Source organism: Nuphar pumila, chromosome 16 (assembly GCF_984573655.1).
Source record: "Nuphar pumila chromosome 16, dmNupPumi1.hap1.1, whole genome shotgun sequence".
Lineage (NCBI taxonomy): Eukaryota > Viridiplantae > Streptophyta > Magnoliopsida > Nymphaeales > Nymphaeaceae > Nuphar > Nuphar pumila.
In genome coordinates this window covers 83,497,331-83,523,730 of record NC_143264.1, presented here as the reverse complement: position 1 = coordinate 83,523,730, position 26,400 = coordinate 83,497,331, and the positions used below count along the sequence as shown (strand labels likewise).

General features: G+C 37.8%; 1 protein-coding gene across 1 annotated transcript; it reads left to right on the top strand.

The window, feature by feature from the left end:
• Positions 1-9,796: 9,796 nt before the first annotated feature.
• LOC149813888 (dnaJ protein homolog 2-like) lies at positions 9,797-24,252 on the top strand. The gene is made up of 8 exons (XM_089990715.1): positions 9,797-9,876; positions 12,672-12,897; positions 13,763-13,925; positions 14,030-14,168; positions 15,479-15,612; positions 15,717-15,859; positions 23,047-23,245; positions 23,676-24,252. Exons 2-8 carry the CDS (start codon positions 12,748-12,750, stop codon positions 23,996-23,998), a joined length of 1,251 nt encoding a protein of 416 aa, XP_089846841.1. The 5' UTR covers positions 9,797-9,876; positions 12,672-12,747; the 3' UTR covers positions 23,999-24,252.
• The last annotated feature ends 2,148 nt before the right edge of the window (positions 24,253-26,400 follow it).

The window sequence follows — 26,400 nt, the reverse complement described above, 5'->3', positions numbered from 1 at the left end:
CCCCCACACACACACACACAAAGTTGAATGTGGCAAAAGGTGTTTTGTGCGTCTACCACATCCCATGTTTGTTAAAAAACATGTGTCAAGTGATCAAGATGTCTTGCATAACGAGTGGGATGCACAATCAAACAACTCCTAAAGAGGGGTGAAATACCGCACTGTTGGATGCGTGAGATGTTGTGTTATAGGCATCCCATGCATCTGATGTTTGCATTGGATGCAATCAGACACTATTGTCTGCACAATCAAATGCCCCTTTAAGATCTCTCTTGTTGGCTGAGGGGCGCTCATCTTTCTCTCTTAATCGAGAAAGGGATGCCGCGAGATCGATTGAGAGAGAGAAAGAGGGCTCAGAGAGGGGCAGATAGGGTTAGAGAGAGACACAAGAGAGAGAGAGAGAGAGAGAGCTCAAGGGAGCAGCAATTGCAAAGAGAGAGAGGTACACTTAAAGCGCAATGAAGGTTCAATTGATGACACAATGAGAGGGAGATGAGAAAGAGAGGGGTTTGTGTGTTTGTTGGGTTAAAAAGGGTATTTAAATACCCTTACTACTCGTGTCCAACAACCAAAAAATGTGCATACTTTGAGGGTTATCAAACCATTAAGATCTAAATGAGTTGGATCAGATAGGATCTAAACAGGGGTATCAACGGGTCAGGTGTGGTTCACTTAAAGCAAGAATACTTTTCTTGTTGTTGTATTGGTGCCAAGAGATTACAATATATATACGGTAGAAGCAGCAAAAGGAAACTGCAAAGCTACCAAAATTAGACTAAGTTAAAAATAGCAATATCTACACGATGCCAAAAATACAAATAACAACATTGTAACATCAAAGGCAATGCTAGGCTATTATATCGAGATATGAGATATGGCAAGACCCTCCCTCAAGCTGACGCCGGAGAGTTGCGAAGGCCAAGCTTGCTTTTTAATCGATGGAATGTCGCTCGTCCCAAGGCTTTTGTGAAAATGTCGATCGACTGGCTGTGTGTGGACAGATCTGTCGTAGCAATTGTTCTTACTAGCAAATGATTGCGAACGAAGTGGCAGTCAATTTTTATATCCTTGGTTTGTTCATGAAAAACAGGATTGCTAGCTATGTGTAGTGATGCTTGACTATAACAATGGATCAACATAGGATGGGAATGAGGAACCCAAAAATCTGTAAGTAAAGCTTTCAACCATAACAGTTATGAAGTGGTTGATGCAAGGGCTTTGTATTCAGCCTCAGCTGAATATCGGGCTACTGTAGCCTGCTTCTTTGATTTCCATGATAATGGCGAGGTCCCTAAGGTTGTGAGGTAACCAATAACTGATCTTTGTGTTGTAGGACAAGCTCTCTAATCAGAGTCACTGAACCCATGTATATGCAGAGATGAATCGACTGAGAATCAAAGTCCATGTGTTGGGGTGCCAACGAGATACTTAAGTAATCATTGAAGAGCTTGCAAGTGTGATTGGCATGGTCACTGCATGAATTGACTCAATATATGAACTGAGTAAGCAATATCAGGTCTCGTTATGGTCGAATAGATTAAGTGCCCAACAACTCTGCGGTATTGTCGTGGATTAGAGTGAGGATCAACGGCTTCAATGCTGAGATGATGATTTTGCTCCATAGGAAAAGCGACGGACTTAGCATTCTGCATGCCCATCTCGTGAATCAAATCAAGCACATATTTGCGTTGATTAATAAAAATGTTGGATCTGTGGCGTGCAACCTCTATGCCCAAGAAATATTTCAATGTGCCCAAATCTTTGACCAGAAATTTGGATGCAATAAATCTTTTTACTGCAAGAAGTAGAGAGTGGGATGAGCTTGCCAAAATCACATCATCAACATAAACTAAAACTACTACAAAGGAGCCATTCTTGGCATAGGTGAAGAGCGAATAATCTGCCCGAAACTGCTGAAAGCCAAAAAGCTTCAAACACGTCATGAACTTGCTAAACCATTGACGTGAAGCTTGCTTAAGGCCATATAAAGATTTATGTAAGTGGCATACTCGAGTGTCCCCCGGTCCCACATAGCTAGGCAGCGGAGACATGTAAACCTCCTCATGAAGGTCCTCATGGAGAAAGGCATTGTCCACATCAAGTTGATGGAGTTCCCAACCCCAGATGGCGGCAACTGCCAATAAGCATCGAACGGTGACAAGTTTGGCAACTGGTGCAAAGGTCTCATGGTAATCCACCCCTTCAACTTGGGTGAAGCCCTTAGCCACCAAGAAAGCCTTATATCACTCTATTGTGCTATCGGACTTGTACTTGATGTGATAAACCCATTTGCGGCTGATGGGGCACTTGCATGAGGGCAGTGGTACTAAGGACCAAGTGTCATTCTCTTTAAGAGCCTTTATCTCCTTATCCATGGCACTGCTACTGAAAATGCTGAACAACTTGGCTAAAATATTGGGGTTCCTGTCCATTGGTTAAAGTAGCAACAAAAGGCTTTGTGGGAAGCAGTGTAGGAAGGAGAAGTAACCATACCTGAGGACATTGGGGGTTCGAGTGAACAATCAGAAAAAGGCATAAAGGCAACGTTACAAATAAAGTTGTCCAAGTAGGCTGGTTTGCGATTGGGACGTGTTTGTGGACTAGAAGCGGGGAGAGGCGATGGAGGAGGTGATCTTGCAAGAGACTCAACGCCTGGTGAGTGAGCAGATGGAAGTGGTGAGTCGGGGAACATCTCAGGTGGTGATGGAGGTGAAAGATCTACAACAGGAAGTTGGTTAGGCAACAATGAAACAGGATTTTCAGGCAAAGTGGTAAGCGTGAGAGGTGAATCATTTTGCAGGGGTAGCACTGCCACTGAATTTGGAAGATTTGGAGCGAGCATGGAGTTTGTGTTTGTGGGTGAACTAAAAGGGAATTGTTCTTCATAGAACTTGACATCTCGGGACACCACGATCTTGCGATTTTCAAGAGAATAAATGTGGTACCCTTTTTGTCCCTGAGGATATCCAACAAAAACTCATTTTATAGAGCGAGAGGTAAATTTGTCGGATGAATGTTGATGAACATAGCAGAGGCAATCAAAAGTGTCTAAATGGGCAAACTCAAGACGAGTCCCATAGAGTGGCTCATAGGGTGTCAAATTGTGTAGGACAGCAAATGGGGTTCGATTGATGTGATATGTGGTCGTTAGGACATAATCCCCCCAAAAAATAGATAAAAAGATTGGCATGAAAATGAAGGGAGCGATCGACATCAAGAAGGTGTCTATGCTTTCACTCCACCACTCTGTTTTGTTGAGGGGTATAGGGGCAACTTGTTTGGTGATTGATTTCATGCTCTCCAAAAAACTCCCTTAAAGCAATGAATTCTTGGCCATTATCAAAGCGGATTGTTTAAACTTGGTGATTGAATTGTGTTTTTACCAGTTGACAAAATTGTTTGACAAGTGTTTGAACCTCGAATTTGTTTCTCATGAGATATGTCGAGGTACATCAAGTTTTATCGTCAACAATGATTAAAAAGTAATGAGCACCAAAAAACTAGCGGCCCGATATGACCCCCAAATATCACAATGAATTAATAAAAAAGGAAAAGCAACAAAAGTTTCATTAAAAGAAAAAGGTAAACAAACTTGTCTCGCACGATGACAAGCGTCACAAATTTGTTTTGGGTTCTTGACAAAAATAATAAAAGAAATATGATCGTATGGAACCTGTCCAAAATGATAATGCCATAAAGAGGAGTCACCAGGATGAGATGCCATGTGCGCCATTATTGTAGAATTGCCTTGAAAGTAATAGATGTTGTTTCATTGCTCACCCCTCCCAATCTCCATCCTCGTGGTACGAACCTGCAAAATACATCGGTCAGGGTAAAAGGTAACTGGGCAATTTAATTGAGTGATTAGTTTGTGGACAAATAATAAATTGCATTTGAAGGCAAGGAGAACAAAAACATCTTTGATGCCAAGGTTTGGTGAGAGCGTTGTGTCGCCTTGTTTGTGCACCATGACGTGCGTGCCATTGGGTAAAATGATAGGATGGAGCGTTTTATGTGGTGCAAGGTTAGATAAAATGGTCTCATAGGAAGTCATGTGATCGGAAGCACCCGAATCCATAATCCAAAAGAGGTGATTATTGGAAGCAATGGCCTTACCAAAGTAATTGGCTACACTTTCATGAGATGTGGGTCTCAGCAAGGTTTTGAACTGCTTATATTTTGCAGGGGTCAAGCTGATGGTGCCTTGCGATGTGGGTTCATTGGTAGCATTATTGGTTCTCCCAGTTTGTCGATTTGCGCCTTTTTTTCCGGGCTTGCTTTTTTCTTCCCAATCTACCGGATATCCCACAAACTCATAACACCGTTCTTGACTATGACCTTGTTTATGTCAATGGTCACAGTAGTACCTACTATTGCCAGTTCTTCCACCATTGAGATTAGATCGATGACCATTGTGTTGTGCATCAGGTCGCTGGACATATTGCTTGGCCGTGTTGTCTCCCTTTGTGCGTGACCATCTCTGCGTCTGTTCTCCCTTCGACAGCAATGTTGAAAACTCCAAAGTTGCTCGTCCCTCCACCATGCTTTTCTTCTTGGGAGACGAGGGAGTATATCTTGCTCAAGGATGAGAGTGGTTCACTACTCAGAATTTGTGATCGAATGGCATTGAGACGTAATTCCCACCTTCGAGAAGGCATAACACTAACGGTGTGCCTGGATTATCCGATGAGGCCAACGAATAGGGAAAGTTAGCATTGTTGCTAGCGATCTCTTTCCCTAAAGAAGACATGGATAGAAACAATGTTTAGGTTGTGAAAAGAAAGGTAATGGCATTTTAGGGTTGCAAACCAATGGCTCTGATACCATGTAAAACAAGAATACTTTTCTTGTCGTTGTATTGGTTATACACTGCCGGTCCCAAGCTCGGATAAAGGAGGAGGGTTGTGGTAGGTTAGTGACAGCCAGCATAAAAACTTAGTCACACCCTATGAATATGAACCAATATGAGAATTTCGTTGGGGCATTCCCTACTGAGCGATGCTCTGTACTTTATAGGCCCAAAGGCAATGATAAATGGGCAAGGGTTGCTAGGTTGTCGCCCAGAAGTGACGCGTCACACCGGCGCCAGGGTGTGGTGTCAAATAAGCAAGGGTTCCCTCACTTTGTTGGACGAGTGGGGGTAAAGAAGATAGTTTAAGACCATAAAATTAGGTTAGCCACTTGGAACATAGGGTCTTTAACTGGTAAGTCAGTAGAGTTAGTAGATGTTATGTGTAAAAGAAAGATGAATATTTTATGTCTACAAGAGACCAAATGGGTTGGTGAGAAAGCAAATGTGACAGAACCTTGGGGATATAAGATTTGGTATACAAGAATAAATAGGAATAAGAATGGAGTAGGGATTGTTATTAGTCGTGAGTTTATAGATAATGTAGTCGAGGTCCGTAGGAAGGGTGATAGGATTTTACTTATTAAATTAGTATTAGGTACAAATATTATTAGTGTTTATGCACCTCAAGTAGGTTTAGATTATTCCATTAAGCATCAATTTTGGAAAGATTTAGATGTATTAGTACAAGGGATATCTTATGGAGAAAAGCTTTTCATCAGCGGTGACCTTAATGGACATGTAGGCATTAGTAGGGATGGATTTGAGAGTATCCATGAAGGCTATGGTATAGGAAAAAAAAACGAAAGTGGAGAAAGGATTTTAGATTTTGGTTTGTCCTATAATATGATATTAACAAACACTTGGTTTAGGAAGAGGGAGTCTCACCTAGTAACATTTAAAAGTGGGGTTAATACGAGTCCAGATAGATTTTTTCCTACTTAGAAAGAGAGATAGGGGTTGTTGCATCGATTGTAAGGTTATACCGGGAGAAAGTGTAGCTACACAACATAGAGTCTTAATTTTAGATCTTAAAATTAGAAAATATCGCAAAAAGGATAGACATAGGATAGATCCTATAATTAAGTGGTGGGCACTGAAGGGATCTAAACAAGGACTGTTTGTAGAGCAGGTAGTTAAGGAAGTTGATTGGTGTCTCGAGGAGGATTAAGAATCAATGTGGAATAAGATAACGGGTGACATGAAAAAGGTGGCTAAGGAGGTATTGGGTGAGTCTAAAGGCGGTATACCGCTAGGTAAGGATACATCATAGTAGAACGAGGATGTCATATTAGCTATTAAGGTTAAAAGAGAGTGTTATATAAATCTAAGTAAGAGTCGTGATAATGAGAATTTGGAGAAGTATATGATAGCGAAGAAGGAAGCTAAAAAAATAGTTCGAAACGCGAGGGATAAGGTATATAAGGAGGTTTATGACAAGTTGAATACCAAAGAGAGCGAGAAGGATATTTATAGGCTTGCATACATGAGAGAAAATCGAGAGATCTGGGTATGATTAAATGTATCAAAGATGAAATGCAAAGGGTTTTAGTCAAAGATGAGGAGATTAAGGAGAGATGAAAAAAATATTTTGATAAGCTATTTAATGGAAGTCATGCTCAGGATCTTGGAGAATTCTCCATTCCTTTTCATGAGATGAATCGTGACTTCATGCGCAAGATTCAAAAGAAAGAAATTGCAGAGGCTTTGAAGAAAATGAAATCAAGAAGGGCAGTTGGCCCAGATGGTATACCTATCGAGGCTTGGAAATGCTTGGGTGAGAAAGATTTAGAATGATTGACAAATCTTTTCAACAAGATTTGGCGGACAAATAAGATGCCTAATGAGTGAAGGAAGAGTACTTTAGTGTCTCTATCTAAGAATAAAGGTGATATACAAGATTGCACAAACTATCGTGGTATAAAACTCATGAGTCATACTATGAAACTTTGGGAGAGGGTGATTGAGTACAGGTTGAGGAAGGTTGTCATGATATCAGAGAATCAATTTGGTTTTATGCCTGAAAGATCAACTATGAAAGTTATACATCTTCTTAGACAACTTATTGAGAGATATAGAGAGAGGAACAAAGATTTGCATATGGTTTTTATTGATTTGGAGAAGACATACGATAGAGTACCTAGGGATGTTCTCTGGTGAACAATGATGAAGAAAGGTGTTTCTCTCAGGTACATTAGCATAATTAAAGATATGTACGAAGAAGTAGTAACCAATGTCCGCACTTGTGGAGGGGTGACAACCAATTTTCCTATAACGGTTGGGTTACATCAAGTATCTGCATTAAGCTCTTTCCTATTTGTTATAGTAATGGATGAGCTTACAAGATTAATTCAAAAAAATGTGACGTAGTGTATGTTGTTTGCTGATGATATTGTTTTGATTGATGAGTCTAAAGCTGGTGTTAATGCTAAGTTAGAATTATGGAGACAAACATTGGAAGCAAGAGGTTTTAAGTTGAGTAAGAGTAAGAAAAAATATATGAAATGTCGGTTTAGAAAGCAACGAAGTAGTGATGAGAGTGTAGTGAAGCTTGGTGAGCAAGAAATACTGGTGGATGACTGTTTTAAATAGTTGAGACCTATCATTCAAAAATATGGAGAAATTGATGGAGATGTAAATCATAGGATAAAGGTTGGGTGGATGAAATGAAAAAGTGCAACTGGAGTGTTGTGCGATTGTAGAATGCCATCGCGGTTGAAGGGAAAGCTTTATAGGACGACAATTAGACCTGCTTTACTATATGGTACAGAATGTTGGGCTGCCAAGAGACATCATATTAAAAAAACGAGTGTAGCTGAGATGCGTATGCTTAGATGGATGTGTGAAAATACAATAAAAGATAAGATTCAAAACGAGGAGACTCGCAAAAAGGTAGGCGTTGCATCCATTGAAAATAAGATGAGAGAGAATCATTTACGGTGGTTTGGACATATTTGGCGAAGGCCTAATGATGCTCCAGTTAGAAGGATGGATAAATGAGAAAATATATTAGTTAAAAGAGGTCGGGGTAGGCCTAAGAAGACTTGGATGGAGATGATAGGAAAGGATATGAATGCTTTGAACCTCATCGAGGACATGGCGTTGGATAGAAATGATTCGACGAGAAGGGTTCATGTGGAGGACCCAGAATGATTTTCTTTTTTGGTTCATATCGCCGACCCCAATTATTTTGGGATGAAGGCATAGTAGTAGTAGTAGTAGTTGTTGTTGTTGTTGTGTATTGGTGCCAAGAGATTACAATATATACACGGTAGAAGTAACAAAAGGAAAGTGCAAAACTACAAAAAATAGGCTAAGCTAAAGATGGCAATATCTACCGGATGTCAAAAATACAAATAACAATATTGCAACATCAAAGGCAATGCTAGGCTATTATATCGAGATATGAGATATGACAAGAGTTCGGACCCATGTGGTACGAGACTTGATCCCAATTTTCGGGTATGCTATCGTGTCCGGACTTGAGTTTACTATAAGGGAAACATACCCAGACCCGATAAAAACTACATGAACCAGACCCAAACCATACCCGACAAATTCAAACTTTTTATCATTTTTACATTGGAAAATTGTGGGTCTTAATCAGAATTCGAGCCAGAGGTCTGATATAAAATCTCACAATTATACCCGAGTCTATGTATTAATGAGACCGTCGGGTAAGGACTTAGGTCTTAATCAGGTTTTATTATTTATCAGCGTACCCGAATCCTATAGGGTTTGGTTCGGGTAAACCAAGCCCGTTGACACCCCTAATACCAAAGAGCAAAAGCTTTGCAAAAAAACAAAAATACCATTATATACCTGAATCTCACACTTTTCAACCTTAGATGACATAGAATGGGTCATTAAAAAAAAGTAACAAAAATACCATATATATACTAGGGGTGGGCAATGGGCCGGGCAGCCCAATGGGTCAAGCTGACCCAGCCCCCCTCCATAGGCCGGGTTTGGGCCATGATTTTAGGTTTGGGCCCGTTAGGTGTCAGGTTGAAAGCCGACCCGTTACATACGTGGGCCGGGCCCGATATGATGTGAGAGGTCTGAGTTATTAAAATTTGTAATAATATAAAAAATTAGCTATTACATAAAAACTTAGATAACTATTATTATTTACCTAATTAGTTGCATGCGAACTTTTTATTTGTTAATTATTACTATTTACCTAATTAGTTGCACTAATTGAGAATTAGGTTTTCATGTTGCATCACGGATATAAACAAAAATAAATGCGTTTGTGCCAAGCCGGACTGGCCCCGGCCTACTTCACATTGGCCCATTGGCAATGGGCCGGGCCATGTACTTCTCTTCAAACCCAAGCTTATTAAGAACCCGGCCAAACCCCGGTCTGTTAGTAAATGGGCCCTGCCATTGACCGGGCCAGCCCAGTCGGGGATGCCCACCCTTATATACCAATGTTATCAAAATCGTTCTAAAATAGTTGATTCGGATTGGATGGATGCCTTAATTAAACGAAATAGGGCGATTGCTAAGGCATTGAGTTGAAGACACAGGATCAAACCCCGCTGGGTCACGTAAGGTAAAGTGGTCATGGGCCCCACCCGGCTTGCTTCCGGGAGAGTTCCTCGTCGTAAAAAACAAAATTCTAAAAATCGTTTTATTTTTGGCCTAACTGACATGAATTAGGCTTATTGTAACTAGAATCAATTCACCTGTATGTTTTTAAAAAAAAAACAAATCTGAAAAAATAAAATTAAATAAAAAGAACCCGACCGAAAAATAATTGGATTCGATTTGGACCGATTTTTTCCTTTTGTTTGGGAAAACAGTTTTTTAACAACTTTTCCTATACCTCAGCTGGGCATCTGAAAGAGATCAAGATAAATAAGAGGTTAAATGTAATAATTAAAATATTGAGAGTGTTATTGTCAATATCTGCCAGCGGAGCAGCTTCCTATATATAAGACACGCAACCTTTTTCCTCTTTCTCTCTCTCTCTCTCTCGATCGAGGAGAAAAGCTAGAAGCTTCAAACCCTAATCGAGTGAGGTACGATCGGTTCTATTTTCTCCCCTTCTTAGTCTTCTAATAGAGAGATTGTGGATTTTCGTGTGTTTGATTATCATGAGGAAAGCATCGATCGATTCGCGCTAGGGTTTCGATCGGGGCGTTCTAGGGTTTCAAACTTTCTGACGAAACGAACATGCATTAGGGTTTGATTTTCTTTAAATTTCATTCTTAATGTTTTTGTGTCGTGGGCTGTTTCTAAGATGGTTTGCATGTTTATCAGTGCGAGGAGTGTTTCTTCCGTGTGGTTGATGTATGTGGGGAGGGATAATTTGGTGTTCAGAATGGGTTATTTTTTCTCGGTAAAAATCACCAGTGAGTTCATGTGGATCACAATATTGGCAAAATTCGGTTTGTCCATGGGGTTGCTTCTGAATTAGGGGTTATTAGCATTCGTCATATGATGAGATTCTGCGATGTCTGGTGTGGAAATAGTAATCCTTCAGTTTGGGGTTTTGTCATTGACATTACGATGGTTGTTAGTTTTCACCAGGGCTGCTGGTTTTCCTCGTCCGGTACATGAACAAGGCAAGGGAATGATATTTCTCCCACTTTTGCAATGTTTATGTGGAAATTTGGTCAACCGATCGGGTTTGCGATTCTGAGTTGGGGTTTATTATTGCTCGTAAATATGCTGAGAATTGAGATGTGGGGGTTGGAAAAGAAATCCTTCAGCGTGGGGGTCTTCTTATTGACATTACAATCGCCCTGATTCTCGATTCACACTGTAAGCTACTGATTTATTTGATCAGTAGATTTGGACAACATGAGGAAATGAAATATGCTGGGATTCTCTTCCCATGTAGTTGTGGAAATTTGGTTTGTTGTTGGTGTTTGTGATACTGAATTAGGTTAATCTTCATAGTATGCTGAGATTCTATGATAACTGTTGTGAGAAAGAAAACCTTCAGTGTGAGGGTCTTCTTATCTTCATAATGGTGGCTCTGGTTCTTTGGATACACGAATCTGCTACTGGTTTCTATGATTGGCAGTTTTTAAATGACACGAGGGAATGAAATATTCCAGTGTTTACCATGCTTGGGTTTGGAAATTTGGTTTGGTGATCAAGTTTGATTCTTGATTAGGTGTTCTGAGTGTTCTAGACTTCTAGTATGCTGGGATTCTGTGATTGCCAAGGTGAAACAAAAGTCCTTTAGTTTAGAGTTCTGTTATTACACTATGGTGGCTCTGGTTCTTTGGATACACTGGGCTATTGGTTTCTTTGACTGGTTGTTTAAAATGTCACGTTGAATGGAATTCTTGCAGTATTTACTACGGTGGACTTGAAAATTTGCTTTGATGATGGGGTTTGCGGCTTTGAATTAGGGGTTCTTAATGTTTGTAACATAGTCTTGGCGAGAAATTGAATTTCTCATAAAAAAACACAAAAATATTCTCCCTGAAATTTTCTGTTTTTTTATGCGACATATTGAAAATATGGCTTCTTTTTATTATCTCGCGATAAAAATACATTTTTTTATTTAACCACGATATAAACACCCTTTTACACCGACAGGAAAAACGAAGCCCATCAGATTTGGCTGAAAGTTGGACACTTTGATGGTTTTTTTATAAGCGTGGTGCGAGGAGTCCTCTTCATACACCCATCGATATGGGACTATTTTGCATGTTCCCATTCAAAAGCAGCGGCAAATGAGCATTACAAATTAATGCATATACACCAAATCGATAAGAATGCGAGGGTATTTTACACCTATGTCACCCACCAATCTCTCTCTCTCCCTCCATGCAGGGCCTTAGTCTATCTTCAAAAGATAACCATTGCCATCTCTTGCGATGCCCATATACCTAATTTCCTCTTATTCCTCTCCCCAACTCCTTCCCTAATAGCCTACCATCTTCCCACCATCTCTATAGCCCTCCATACCAAAAACTCCATAACCAAACACTCTGCCCAATGGAGAGGAGGCCGATTGTGTTGATCATGGAGGCCACAATTGGGGTTGGATGTATAATTTTATTGTAGATGGCTTACTCGATTTGTTTCTGTTTATTATTGTCATTTTCATTTTTTCTGAGTCATGTCCATTCCTTTTTTCTTAAAAAAATGAAAAAGAGTTATAAGCTATTACTTAATTTTGTTATTAGTTATTAATAAATTTTTAATTATTCGTTATATACTTTGTTAATTAAATTTTAGGAAGTGTACATGTTTTATTGTTTCTGCTTCTTTTATCATTTTTATATATTTCATTCCTTTTAAAACTTGCCAAGATTCTCCTGAGAAAAACATTTTTTAAAATCTCCCAAAAATTTCCCTTGCTGATAAATTCCTGAAATTGATATTTGTGACTATGGTTTGTAATATGCTGCTGGGATATGTGATAGCCAGAGTGAAAAAGAAATCCTTCAGTGTGGGCTTTCCATATTTATATTACAATTGCTACATCTCTTTGTTCCGTCCGACCACCAGGCTATTGGTTTCTTTGATTGGTAGTTTTGGATGAGGGAATGAAATTTCCCAGTATTTACCATGTTGATTCCTGTGGATGTATGGTGGGAATATGGGGTACAATGCATTATTTGGTTTTGTACCCTCAACAATGAGGTCCTTTTTCTGTTTTTTAATGTTTATATTTTTCCGATATTTGTGGGTTTCTTCCTAATTGCATTTTTTGACAAGTATTTGGTGTGTTGTTTGGTCTGAGTTCATAGGTTATTTGTTATGTGACTTATGTCTGTTTTCGTTGTGCTTTTTGGTTTGTTACTTTATTCATTTATTTGCCTTTGTTAAATCTTTTGTTCATCTATGTTAGGTGCTGCTGAAATCCTTGGAAGCTGTTGTCTAGGGTGACTATCATAAAACATCTTTGTTCATAAAAATCTTCAATCATGTTTGGACGTGCACCAAGGAAAAGTGATAACACCAGATACTATGAAATCCTCGGCGTTTCGAAAAATGCAAGCCAAGATGAGCTTAAGAAGGCCTATAGGAAGGCTGCTATAAAGAATCACCCAGATAAAGGAGGAGATCCTGAGAAGGTGAATGCATACTCGTCAATTGTGCATTTTGTTTTATCTTTATGAAGGGGGGCTTAACTTTGGCTCAGAAATATGTCAAGTTGGTTCTGTTTTTGACTGTCACAGCAACTCAGATTTTGATTACTCTTCTCGGCACACATAAGATTGAATATAGCATGCTTCCAAGTTTGTACTGGAGTCAAGATGATTTCATTAGCAGTTTTCAGACTGATGATGCCCTTGTTCACCTGCTCTGGTTACTTGTGTCTCTAGCTTTGCTCGTCTAGAACACTCACATATTAATTGGACAAGGTTTGCCATTGAGTCTTGTCCTGAGATGGCCCTTAGCTCATCTCATTTTGGTGTCTTAAGGCTTGACTGGCCTCAAGGTTCTGATTACCATCTAGGTGCTTTTGGTTATTAAACGCAAATTATAAAAGTTCTGCTGCTACACAAGAAGATAGGTTATCTGAATGTTGTGAGGTATTAAAGGTTAGGCCTTTTGGCGAGAGGGGATCCAGAGAGCATCTAAGTGTCATGGCTATTTGACACAGCCAATCACATGACAGCATTTCATGTAGGGCTTTCCCTCTGTAGCTGTGGGCCCCATGCAATGCTGTCATGTGTTTAGCTAGTGTACATAGCCATGGCACTTAGCCGTTCATTTGATTTCAACTTCCTTTTGGCTTCCAGTTTCATTTGAAGTTTTTGACATTACAACTACATGTGTGGTGGATTTTTGTATCTTGCTCTGCGGTAATATCATATCATTTCTGATATTTATAATCATTGGTATTTAAATGGGGGTAGAAATGCCATCTTTTTTAAGAAAAATATTAATGACTTTTCTACTCCATATTAACCTATTAATATTTGTTGGGTTCAGTTCAAAGAATTGGCTCAAGCGTATGAGGTTCTCAGCGATCCTGAGAAGAGGGAAATTTATGACCAATATGGAGAAGATGCACTTAAAGAGGGAATGGGGGGAGGTGGTGCTTCCCATAACCCCTTTGATATTTTCGAGTCATTCTTTGGTTCAGGCTTTGGTGGTGAGTTGTTTTATTTTGAGGTTTCTCCTATCATTTCTATTTATGTTCCAATTTCCTCTTTGGTATACATATTTTTGATTCATAATGTATCTTGGATTTCTCAGGAGGTAGTTCAAGAGGGAGGAGGCAAAAGCAGGGTGATGATGTCGTACATACTACAAAGGTTTCTCTTGAGGACTTATACAATGGAACTTCTAAGAAGCTATCCTTGTCAAGAAATGTTCTCTGTCCCAAATGTAAAGGGTATGCCTTTTAAAGCTTTACATACCTCTGCTTTGTGCACAGAGTTTTGGTTAGGATTGCATATTGACAGGTTCCAAAACATTTCTATGATTGCTCGATGAATCTTTGAAGAAATCTAGATGCTTTGAGGCATTGTAAGTGGAGTTGTTGAAATAAAATGTATGACTTACCGAGTAAGACAACGACCTACATGATTCCTAATATTTTGAGTTTATGTTGATATTTCTATTCAGTATCAATGTTAGTTAATAGTCACTAATTCAAGAATTCCTATTTAGGAATCTTGGGAGAAAAAGGGGGTGGCGACTAGATCTCTTAATTTTGGAACTTCCATCAATTTCCTACTGTTTTTTGAATTGTGGTACGGTGCACTTGTTTGCATGGGCTATCCTGTGTACTCCAGAGTCTAGAACCTCCAGCACTGATGGTGCTACAAACTTCTGGTGTTACTGTCTGATCAGCAAGAATTGCCAGTCCTTAATTCTGGTGCCACCTTGTCTAGAGGCCTTCTCATTACCCTAAATAGCTGGATGATGCAGGTTAGGGTCCCAAACTCTAACTCTGCTGCTATATTTGACTGGAATGCCGGGAGGCTGGATGTTGCTCTGACTGGTTGCTAGCAGTTTCTGGCTTTGCCGGTGTTGGTAAATGCTGAAGTTTATTACAGTTTCCCTTATGCCTAGTTTGATTCTATCTGTATTCCCATAAAGCCTCACTTTCAGATCAATTTTAGTTTGACTGAAAAATCTTGGAAGTTTAAATTTACATTTGCCATCAGCTATTTTGTGTTCTGTATGAAAATCATACAAGATTTTAATAGTGACAATGGATTTAAAGAGAAACTCATAGTGAGTGACAACACCCTTGTTGGCGCCCCTTGTTTTTTCACTTGGCAAACTTTGTTTGTTGGAAGAAGGAAGCCTGTCTCCTCTCATCCCTCAATACTTTTATTTTGTTTTATTTTTATTATGTAACTGATCCTACTTGTTAATTTAAACTAATTGATGCTTTTATGGGCTCCCAAGGCATCCTATATTTTATGACTCGGGATCCTCCTGCTTCCAGTCCTCCTGGTTACACTGATAAGTAATACCACAGGGTCTTAATTTTTTTTAATTAATTTATTTATTTTTGATGGTAAACTTTGTGTTGCTCAAACTAGTGAAATGCTTTTAGCCAGTTAGCTTTCATTTTCAGGCAGGTGTGCCGTCTTATTGGATATTATTTCTTTTGTCACCACCTTTTCAATTATATCAGTGGCAAAATGGCTTTCCGCTTACTCATGTAACCTCTGATATGACCCGTTTCAGAAAAGGCTCAAAGAGTGGTGCATCAGGGAGATGTTCAGGATGTCAAGGCTCTGGGATGAAGGTCTCTGTTAGACAACTTGGACCAGGCATGATCCAGCAAATGCAGCATGTTTGCCCTGAGTGCAGAGGCTCAGGTGTGTGTTTGGGCCTCTGGTTCTTCTTTAGTGCTCTCTTTGTCTCAATTCATCTCTTTGTCTCAAATCATGTTTTACCAGTGAAAAGTGAATGCTTTCTGCAGGTGAAGTTATAAGTGAGAAAGACAGATGTGGACAATGCAAAGGAGAAAAAGTTGTTCAGGAGAAGAAGGTGCTGGAGGTGCATGTTGAGAAAGGGATGCAACATGGTCAGAAAATTGTATTCCAGGGTGAAGCTGATGAAGCAGTAAGCCCAGTTTCTTTTTCTCCCAGAACTGAAACTTATCCTTGACACATTCTTATTTTGCATGAGGTTCCTTTATTTGCTTTTCGAATAGCTTCTGATTTTCCTTAGATTATTTTTGTCTTGTGGCTTCGTGACATTACTTTTAAATCTGCATGTCATCTTCTAGCTATGTGGAGAATTTGAAATCACTAGGGGGGCTCCTTTTGAGGAGAAAGTTGGCTCCTTTAATATGTTTCCCTCACTTATGTTCTGCTTGACAATGTGATGTAGTAGTGGCCATGTGATTTGACATCAATGTGACATGAATAAATAAACGAATAAGCATCCATATGCATGCTCAATTATTCATGCATGTTTTCTGCCTTCTTACTTGCAAGACAACTTTGAATACTTTATGGGAAAACCTTTCCAAGGAGAGTTATGTCTGCTTGAATGTTTTTCTATGGTAAGGAGAAAAAACATCATTTTAGCATATTCAAAAAGCAAATAATGTGTCTCTTTATGATATTGTTGGAGCAGCAATCCCGTAGGTAAATTATGGTTAAACCCTTTGTTAATGAGTTGGTACTGATACTTGTAATGAAATGAGCTGAAGATAAATACAAGCCAAACAAGGGGCATACAAAAGCACAATGCAATGTGCACAAACACAAGAAGCCAACTAGGGCTTGTAACAAATATAAAAAATAGAGGATTTTATTAACGAAATGCTTAGCTAGAAGCATTAAAATAAATGGGGACTATATGTCCGTATTTATACACAACTCAAAAGAGGGAGCCTTTTCCCATAGCACCCCTAATGGCTAATAAATTTACATTTATTAAAAAATAGAAAAACTAACTTATTCCTATTGGACTAACCTAGTTATCTGATGTGAAATGACCAAAATGTCCTTGTTGGGCATTATATATATATTCTTTTATATTTAAGAATATATATAAATACATACTTTAACACCCCTCCTCAAACTTACGGTGTATACACTTAAAGTTTGTTAAGTAAGAATATGAAACAAGTTGCAACAAGAACTTTGGTGAAAAAGTCATCAAGTCGATACTCATAAGTAACATATGGTAGCTCGATAACTCCTAATGACAATCCATTTCAATATGTTTGGTGCGCTCATAGAAGGTGTGATTGCTGGCAACGTAGATGTCCTTTTTGTTGTCGCAACACATCTTTGAAGGTTTGGATATGTCTATTCCCATATCTTTGAGAAGATTCCTTAGCCATACAAGTTCCATAGTTGTCGTAGCCATAGTCCTATATTCAGCTTCAATAGATGATAGTGAAACCTTTTGCTGCTTCTTGCACCTCCACAAAATCAAAGAGTCCTCTAGAAAAGCACAAAAACCGGTGGTTGCGACCCCATCATTTGGATTTCCTCCCCAATCAGCATCAATATAAGCAAATAAATCTAAAGAAGAAGATGAAGAAAAAAAACCCCTTTATTTATAGAATTTTTTATATATCTCACAATCTACAACGTAACACTCATGTGTACAGTGGTTAGAGCATGCTGAAACTGACTGACTGAACAACATGAGCTATGTTTAGTCTGGTCTGGTGATTGTCAAATAAGTGAGTGACTCAATCAACTGTCTATATGAAGTGGGATCGTTCAAAAGTGTCCCATCTTCAGGATTCTCCACTTTCTTCTCATCTGTAAACTCAGACTTAGCACAAATATCAGCAAAAAGCTTCATTTGAGAAAAAATATAGCCTTTGGGAGATTAGGTGACTTCAATAACTAAAAAATATCTTAAAAATCCCAAGTTGGACATATCAATTTTTTTTTAAAATGTTTTTAATTTCATTAACTTCTTGTTCAACATTCCCTGTTATTATCATGTCATCCACGTATAGCAGAAGAATAACAATATTGATACCTTTACTCTTATAAAAAAGAACACTCTCAATATAACAATAATGAAAACTCAAATGAATCATAACACTACTAAATCTATCATTCCAGGCTTTAGAAGCTTTTTTGAGACCATATAATGTCTTTCTAAATCTAAGGATTTTTCCTTTGTCTGTACCAAAGCCCAATGGGGGATCCATATAAACTTTCTCATTTAGTTCTTCATTGAAAAAAAATATTTTTGACATCAAGTTGATAGATAGGTCATTTTTATATGGAAGCACTTGCTATTAGGGTTCTAACACTAGTCATCCTAGCTAGAGGTGCAAATGTGTCTTCATAGTGAATTCTGAATTCTTCGGAATAACCTTTGATAATTAAACTTGCTTTATATCTCTCTATACTTCCATCACTCTTGGTTTTAACCTTGAACACCCATTTACAACCTATGGTTTTCTTTCCCAAAGAGAAAGTAGTTATTTCCCATATCTTGGCTTTCATAAGGGCATCTAATTCCACTTTCATAGCTTCATTCCAATGAGAGAATTTTTTGGCTTCATTATAATTATATGGTTCATGATAATAGTAATTCTATTAAACAAGCTCTATAGTTTGGGGACAAGGAGTCATAAGACACAAACCTATTGGGTGGAATAGAAGGACGACTAGGTATTCTAAGATCGGATTCTTCCATAGGTATTCTAAGGGGGCTCCCCTCGACGCGGGTCCTGCTGGGGGTCCGGGGGCTAACCTCAGCGTGGGTCCCGCTGCGCGTTCAGCGGGCGGGGGCTCTTAGGGGGGCAGTGCCCTTCGGAAGATTTTTTTTCTTGGGCTTAAGTTTGAGATAAAATTCGGCGATCGTAGAATGCCATTGCGGTTGAAGGAAAAGTTTTATAGGACGACAATTAGACTTGCTTTACTATATGGTACAAAATGTTGGGCTGCCAAGAGACATCATATTAAAAAAATGAGTGTAGTTGAGATGCGTATGCTTAGATGGATGTGTGAAAATACAATAAAAGATAAGATTCAAAACGAGGAGACACGCAAAAAGGTAGGCGTTGCATCCATTGAAAATAAGATGAGAGAGAATCGTTTACGGTGGTTTGGACATATTCGGCGAAGGCCTAATGATGCTCTAGTTAGAAGGATGGATAAATGAGAAAATATATTAGTTAAAAGAGGTCGGGGTAGGCCTAAGAAGACTTGGATGGAGATGATAGGAAAGGATATGAATGCTTTGAACCTCATCGAGGACATGTCATTGGATAGAAATGATTGGAGGAACAGGATTCATGTGGAAGATCCAGAATGATTTTCTTTGTTGGTTCATATCGTCGACCCCAATTGTTTTGGGATGAAGGCGTAGTTGTTGTTGAGCTTAAGTTTGAGACCCGGTTTCTTATGGATCAGACCCGACTTGTTTAGGTTTAGGGCTGTCGCCCTTGCCTTGTATAAATTCTTTCTTTTCTTTCTCTCTTGTAACTGTCGAAAAAGAGCAATAAAGTTTTTCCTCTGGGCTGTCGTGGTTTTTTACTCTCTCTCGGATTTGAGAGGAGGTTTTTTCACGTAAATCTGTGTGTCCTTGCTGTGTTTCGTTTGATCGTTCTTGTTTATTGTTTCCTTCGGTTGTTTCTTGCTCGCGGTTTTCGTAACAAGATTAATCAACAAAAGTTAAAATATACTAAGAAACTAATTACATAACTGAAATAACTGAAAATATATGAGATTAACCTACAAAAGTTAAATATATGAGATTATTCTAAAAAATATGAGATTAACATATAAAAGTAAGTAAAAAACTGATTACATAACTGGAAAATATATGAGATTAACCAACAAAAGTTAAAATATATTAAGAAACTAATTACATGACTGAAATAACTGAAAAATATATGAGATTAACCAACAAAAGTTAAAATATAGTAATATACTATGAAACTAATTACATAACTGAAATAACTGGAAAATATATGAGATTAACCTATAAAAATATTTTTGATTATGTCTCAGAAGTCTTGTTGTAAATTTTTTTTTGCGCCTCAGGCTTGCACCTTGAGGCACAGAGGGCCTCGCCTCAAGGTGAGGCACGCCTTTTGCGCCTCAAGGCATGTTTTTGATAACACTGGGTCTATGTAAACCAGGCCCGTTGACACCCTTAATCATAATTAGAATTATTATTTCTTGGATCGAGATCAAATAAAAAAGTATTGTCTACTTCTTTTTCATTTCTTTTATCAAAACCATTCTCATTTTCTAAGGAAGTTATATCTGTAGAAACATAAAGGTTGTTGTTTTTGAAATCAAAACATCTATATTCCTTTTGACTTTCCCCATATCCAATGAAAACAAATTCAATGGCTTTTGGGGATAATTTATCTCTTTTGTGTAGGAGTACACAACATTTACAACAAAAAATCCGTAATCTTTTGAAGTCGGGTGTCATTTTAAACAAATTTTCACAAGGAAAAATATTTTGCAAGGATGATGTTGTCATACAATTTATTAAATATGTTGAAGTTAAAACGACTTCGTCCCAAAAAGACTTTGGAATATCTTTAGAAATAAGAAGGGTCCTAACGGTTTCCATAATATGTCTATTTTCTTTCCGCTAGCCCATTTTGTTGGGGAGTTCTAGAACAAGACTTTTGATGACAAATTCCATCTTGTTTTAAATAATTTTGAAATTCATTTGACAAATATTCTTCACTCGCATCAGATCTAAGTATGAAAATTTATTCTAAAAATAAAAAGTTTTGAGAACTTTTAGAATCTAAATTGTCAATACTTTAAATTTTTAAAGATGTTTCGTTGACGGTAAAAACACAAGGCAAATTTGGGTTAGTGTATACGTCGGGCAAAATAATCTCATGTGGGGTCATATGAAAGGAAGCGCCCGAGTCAAGAATCCATAAACACTCACCGAGATAAGATGAGGCAATTGCGGCACCCCATGTAGAAGATGAAGATTTGAGCATTTGTTGAAGCGCCATAGTTAGTTGACATCGAGTGTCTTTTAGTTCACCTCCACTTTTGCCTTCTTCCTCTTTATTTGGTGTGGATTCTTCTACGGAAGCCACCTTGTTTCTAAGCTTTGGACAAAGTGGTCTAATATGATCGAGCTCATTGCAAAAATGATAAATAAACTTTTTTGATCCTCCATAGTTGTTGTTTCATGAGCCATTTTGCCTCCCAAATTTGTGGTCTATATTCTCTAACATTATTCTCGGGCCTAGATACGGCCAATACTTAATCTCTTCTTTTAGCCATGCCAAGACGAGTTTTTTCTTAGCATACTTCGGCCACCGTATCTTTCAAAGGAAGTGAAGATGTCCTATTAAGGAGAGAAGACCTTGTTCAAACTCCGGACGTAATCCATACAAAAATTGCTTTTTTCTCATTTGTTCTCGCCTAAGTTCCATGTTTTCAGGGACCACCTACTTAGGCTATAATAGTGCCAATTCATCCCAAATAGGAGATAATTCACTATAGAAATCACATACGTTCATGTTCCCTTGCTTGGTTCTATTTTGTCATGCAAACAATAGTCTTTCAAGATCTTTTAGAGTTTACATGCCTTTCATGAACAACCAAGTTTTATTTGCCTTTTTAAATTTGACAATATTAGCACAAATTTTCATTTCAATATTATTCATGAATCATTCAAGAATCTTAGCATGGTTATTCTTTGAATCTTCTATTTCTGATTGATGATCTTCAATAGCATTGGATCAAACATCTCCTTCAAGAGCCTTTTCTTGACCTCTTTCGAGTTTGGTGAGCTTAAGTTGAGGTTTGGGAATTGTGCCTATCACATATCCCCAAAATTTCTTTCCTTTGAGGTTGTTCTCCATGTCTGAAGCCCACATCATGTAGTTGGTACCATCGAGTTTGAAAAAAAGATCAATTTTGTGATCGAGCTCCATTTAAATGATAGAGAAAGAAAGAGAAAAGTGTGAAAATGTATGTTCACTTGCAAGCATCATGAACACGAACACTTTAGGATGCTTCTTCACAAACACAAACTCTTTCCACAAGATCAAAAGCACTATAGCCCTGATACCATGTAATGAAATGAACGGAAAATAAATACAAGCCAAACAAGGGGCATACAAAAGCACAATGCAATCTGCACAAACACAAGTCCACTAGGGACAACACAAGAAGCCAACTAGGGTTTGTAACAAATATAAAAAAATAGAGGATTTTATTAATGAAATGCTAGCTGGAAGCATTAAAATAAATGGGGACAATATGTCCCTATTTATACACAACTACTCAAAGAGGAGCCTTGGGAGCTCCCAGAGATGTTGGGAAAGTACGGCTCTATGGGTAATTCCCATAGACCCCCTAATGGCTAATAAAATTACATTTATTAAAAAATAGAAAAACTAACTTATTCCTATTGGACTAACATAGTTACATGATGTGAAATGACCAAAATGTCCCTGTTGGGCATTATATATATTCTTTTATATTTAAGAATATATATATAAATACATTAACAATACTTTGAAATGACACATCTTTTTGAAAGTGATGGGATTTTATTTGTCGCTGCTGCATATTATGGCTTCATTTTTTAAAATTTAAAAATTATGTATTTCCAGGTTCTTGTGAAAACACTAGGATCTGGTGCACAGTATCCTGCAATGTGCTCTATTGAACTGCTTTTTTCTATTTACTGTGATATAAGGAAACGATTTGGTTGAAAATCTTGTCACTTTCTGTTATATCTGATGTATTTGTTATTTTTTCTCTGCAGAGATATTATCATATTACAAGCCTACGTCTTAAAATATTTCTATTGGAATTTTCAACCAAATTTATTGGTTATTTTGTATTGTTGATGCGTGTACCATTTAAAGCATAATGTGCCTTTTCGCCGGGCATAGTATGAATGTTATCTGTTGACCTAACTATCTTTACCCCTTTTCCCCCTACTGGTTCACTTTCCTGTGATCATTGTGTCATCTCCTGCATTTGAAAGGTTCTAAGCTCTTAGGTATTGTGAAACCTTAGTTCTTTTTTAGTAGCACCTAGTTGTCATGAGACATCTCTTTCATGTTATCCTTTGCTATCACCTCTCCATAAAGCATTGTTTTCTCTCCCTCTTCCCTCCTTCGCTGTTGGAGAAGCATTTATATTTTTGAACCGCCTGTTAGTTAACAATGTTTGGTTTTGAAATTTGAATAACTGGTTTGTGTAATAAAAGCTGCATGATGGTATCATTGCAACAATACATGCGAGGTTTCCTTGTTGTCCGCCATCTTGCTTTTTGCAATAAGTATTGTTTAATATCTTTCTATTTGATTCATGCAGCCTGACACAGTTACAGGAGATATTGTATTCGTCCTGCAACTTAAAGAACATGCAAAGTTTAAACGAAAGGCTGATGATCTCTATGTGGAACACACTCTCACCTTGACGGAGGCTCTTTGTGGTTTTCAGTTTGCCCTCACTCATCTTGATGGCAGACAATTACTTATTAAATCAAACCCAGGAGAAATTATCAAGCCGGGTAAGAATTCTACTTTGAAACGACAATGGCATGTTAGTCCATGATCTGGAGCAAACTCTATTGTGACCTTGTTTGAACTAAAGCTTATTGGTTACAGTTATTGATTAGGTTTATGCTCACATATCACTGCTTTTTTGTTTGAAACCTTTCTCGCCTTAAGACTGGAAACTATCAGAAAGAATGCCACGCTTTGACAAAAATACAATTCTTGAAAATTTGATGCTGTGTAACATTGTACATTCAAGATGTCATACAATCATTACTCATATACACTTGTATAGAACTTTGCAGCACTTGTCAGGCATTATTCTATCTAGTTATTGCGATATCTCATTGTTTACTCAGATACTGCTGTGACTAAGATCAACAAGTTTACTTCTTTCATTTTATTACACCTCTTATCTTTATTGTTCTATCATATGATTTGCAGGCCAATACAAAGCTGTCAATGACGAGGGAATGCCACACTACCAAAGGCCATTCATGAAGGGCCGGTTGTACATCCACTTCAATGTCGACTTCCCAGATTCTGGCGTCCTTTCACTGGACCAGTGCCGGACTCTGGAGAGCATTCTACCACCAAGGCCAAACAAACACCTATCAGACATGGAGTTGGATGAGTGCGAGGAGACCATGTTGCATGATGTGAACATTGACGAGGAGATGAGAAGAAAGCAACAGCAGCAACAGCAAGAAGCATACGATGAGGATGACGAGTCTTCTGGCCCACGTGTTCAGTGCGCCCAGCAGTGATTCCTTAATTGCTTACCAAGTGATTGGGGTAACGTTTGCTTCTCGATTTTTGTGGACCCATTATTGGTTTTCAGTGTATGATCTAGGAAAGTACTTAAGCTTCGTAGTTTATCCTTCCGTTTTCTCTCTGGTTATTTTGTTGGTTTATTTGGGAGCTGCTATTCCCTTTTCGTGGCATGAATGACATCTTGATGTTCGAGTCTTTACTAGTAAACATCCAAGTATTACTCTTATTTGTGCTTCTGATTCAAAAGGCTCTCAGCATTAGAATTTTAGAGCATTTGACGTCATGTCTAGGAAGTTCATTGTTGAAATGCACAACAAAAAGATCCCGACTCTTGGAAGCAGACTTCATAATGACGAATATGACTAGTGTAAAAATGAATACATGCAGTTCTCTCTCTCTCTCTCCACACACGACAACATATTATGTGCTACGGTTGGCTGCATTTTCAATAGCCCTCGGATCAAATGGTTGCAAGTTTTTTCAAATTACTCAATCCCAGTAGATGTATTCAGCATGGTTGATCCCTTGGATTGTGTTTTTTTAATGAAAAAAGCATGAATTTTTAAGTCGTCAAAATTTGGTGTGTTTATTGCCACTGATATTTGTGTTGCCAAAAAATCCTTCATTCACCTCGATACCCGCCAAATGAAACATTAGGTGACACATGGTTAAAAAGAAGTAACATATCAGACACTAGGACGGAGTGTATATATATGTGTGTGTGTGTGTGCGCGCATCGCCCGTTCCTTAGACCTGTCTTTTTCGTTTGGTATTGTTAGGCCCATTCAAAATTCTTAGTTTTAAGTATTTTTTCTAAAGGTACAGGTTTTTCCGGTGATCTAAAATCAATATGAAGGTGCCAGTTTTTTTTGGATCATAAAAACATGTTTTTATGTCGAAAAAACATGATCCAAGATCCCATTCTCACTAAATAGATCAAGCTAAATGCATCTAATGGTTTAGATCTATCATAAAATACTTAAAAGAGATGCATATATATATATATATATAAGAGAAAATGGTAGGTGCATGATGCTTTTTGTGCCTATTGCATGCCTACTGAGCTTGTATTGGTGTTTTCAGGTTTTCAAAAAATCTGACCCTACAGGATGTCTTCTCCATGATCCATTTATTAGGAAATCACACTTGGATCATGTTTTTTTTGATAAAGAAAATGACTTTTAAGCATTAAATATTTTAAAAAAATTGTACTGTAGCTTTTTTAATATTATAAAAACCTAACTTGGTGATGGAAGGATGATCCAAAAGTCTATTCTCACAAAATGAAACCTGTAGATCACATTTGTATGGTCAGATTTTAGAAAAAATAGAAACAATCTTTTCAAAGCTCGGTAAGCACAAAAAAGTGTCATGCTCTCTCTCTCTCTCTCTATATATATATATATATATATATATATATATATATGAGAACTGAACATATTAGGCCCACTTTTCTTGTTCTGCCCCATTAGGATCCATAGTTTGAAGTGTTTTACGATAGATCTGAACTGTTAGATGTGTTTAGTATGCTCAATTTAGTGGGAATCAACTCTTGGATCATATTTTTCGATCAATGTGATTTTATGAGCTGGGGTAAAACTGATGCCTTCATAGCCATTGATTTTGGATCATCGAAAAACCCTATATATAGGTCAGATTTCCGTGATCCAAAATCTGGTTCCTATTAAAAAACCTATAGATTACATCTATGGTGTTAGATGTGTGAAAAATCATGAAAAGCTATAATTTTTCAAGTGGCGGAATGAAAAAAGGGGCAGCACCAGCCCAAAGGGGACCATTGAACCAAAGGAAGGTCTAAAATCCCACACTGGCCCTAATGTTTTTCATCTAACAGACTTTACATATTGTATTTTTATCATTTATTTAGTAAGCAACATGTTTTGGATTATGAATTTTTGATATTTAAATGTGTTTTTTAATGAGCTAAAAATCAATGCATTTTGAGTGGTTGATTTTTAATGTTTTGAAAAATGTGTTGTATAAAACATGTTTGTTACTAAATAAATTACAAAAAATGAATATATAAACCTCAAACATTGGAGAAGAGGAACTGTTCGGTCATCACTGGTTGTGGATTTTGGACCTTTTGGTTGAACGGTCCTATAATTTGAAGTGTTTTATGATAGATCTGAACCATTAGATGTGTTTAGCATGCTCAATTTAGTGAGAATCGACTCTTGGATCATATTTTTTCGATGAAAAAATGTTTTTTTATGAGTTTAAAAAAATGATGTCTTCATATCCATTGATTTTGCATCACCAGAAAAACCTGTATACAGATCAGATTCCGCTGATCCAAATGCCGGTTCTCACTAAACAAAACTTATAGATCACATCTATGGTGTTAGATGTGAGAAAAAATAAAAATCAAAAC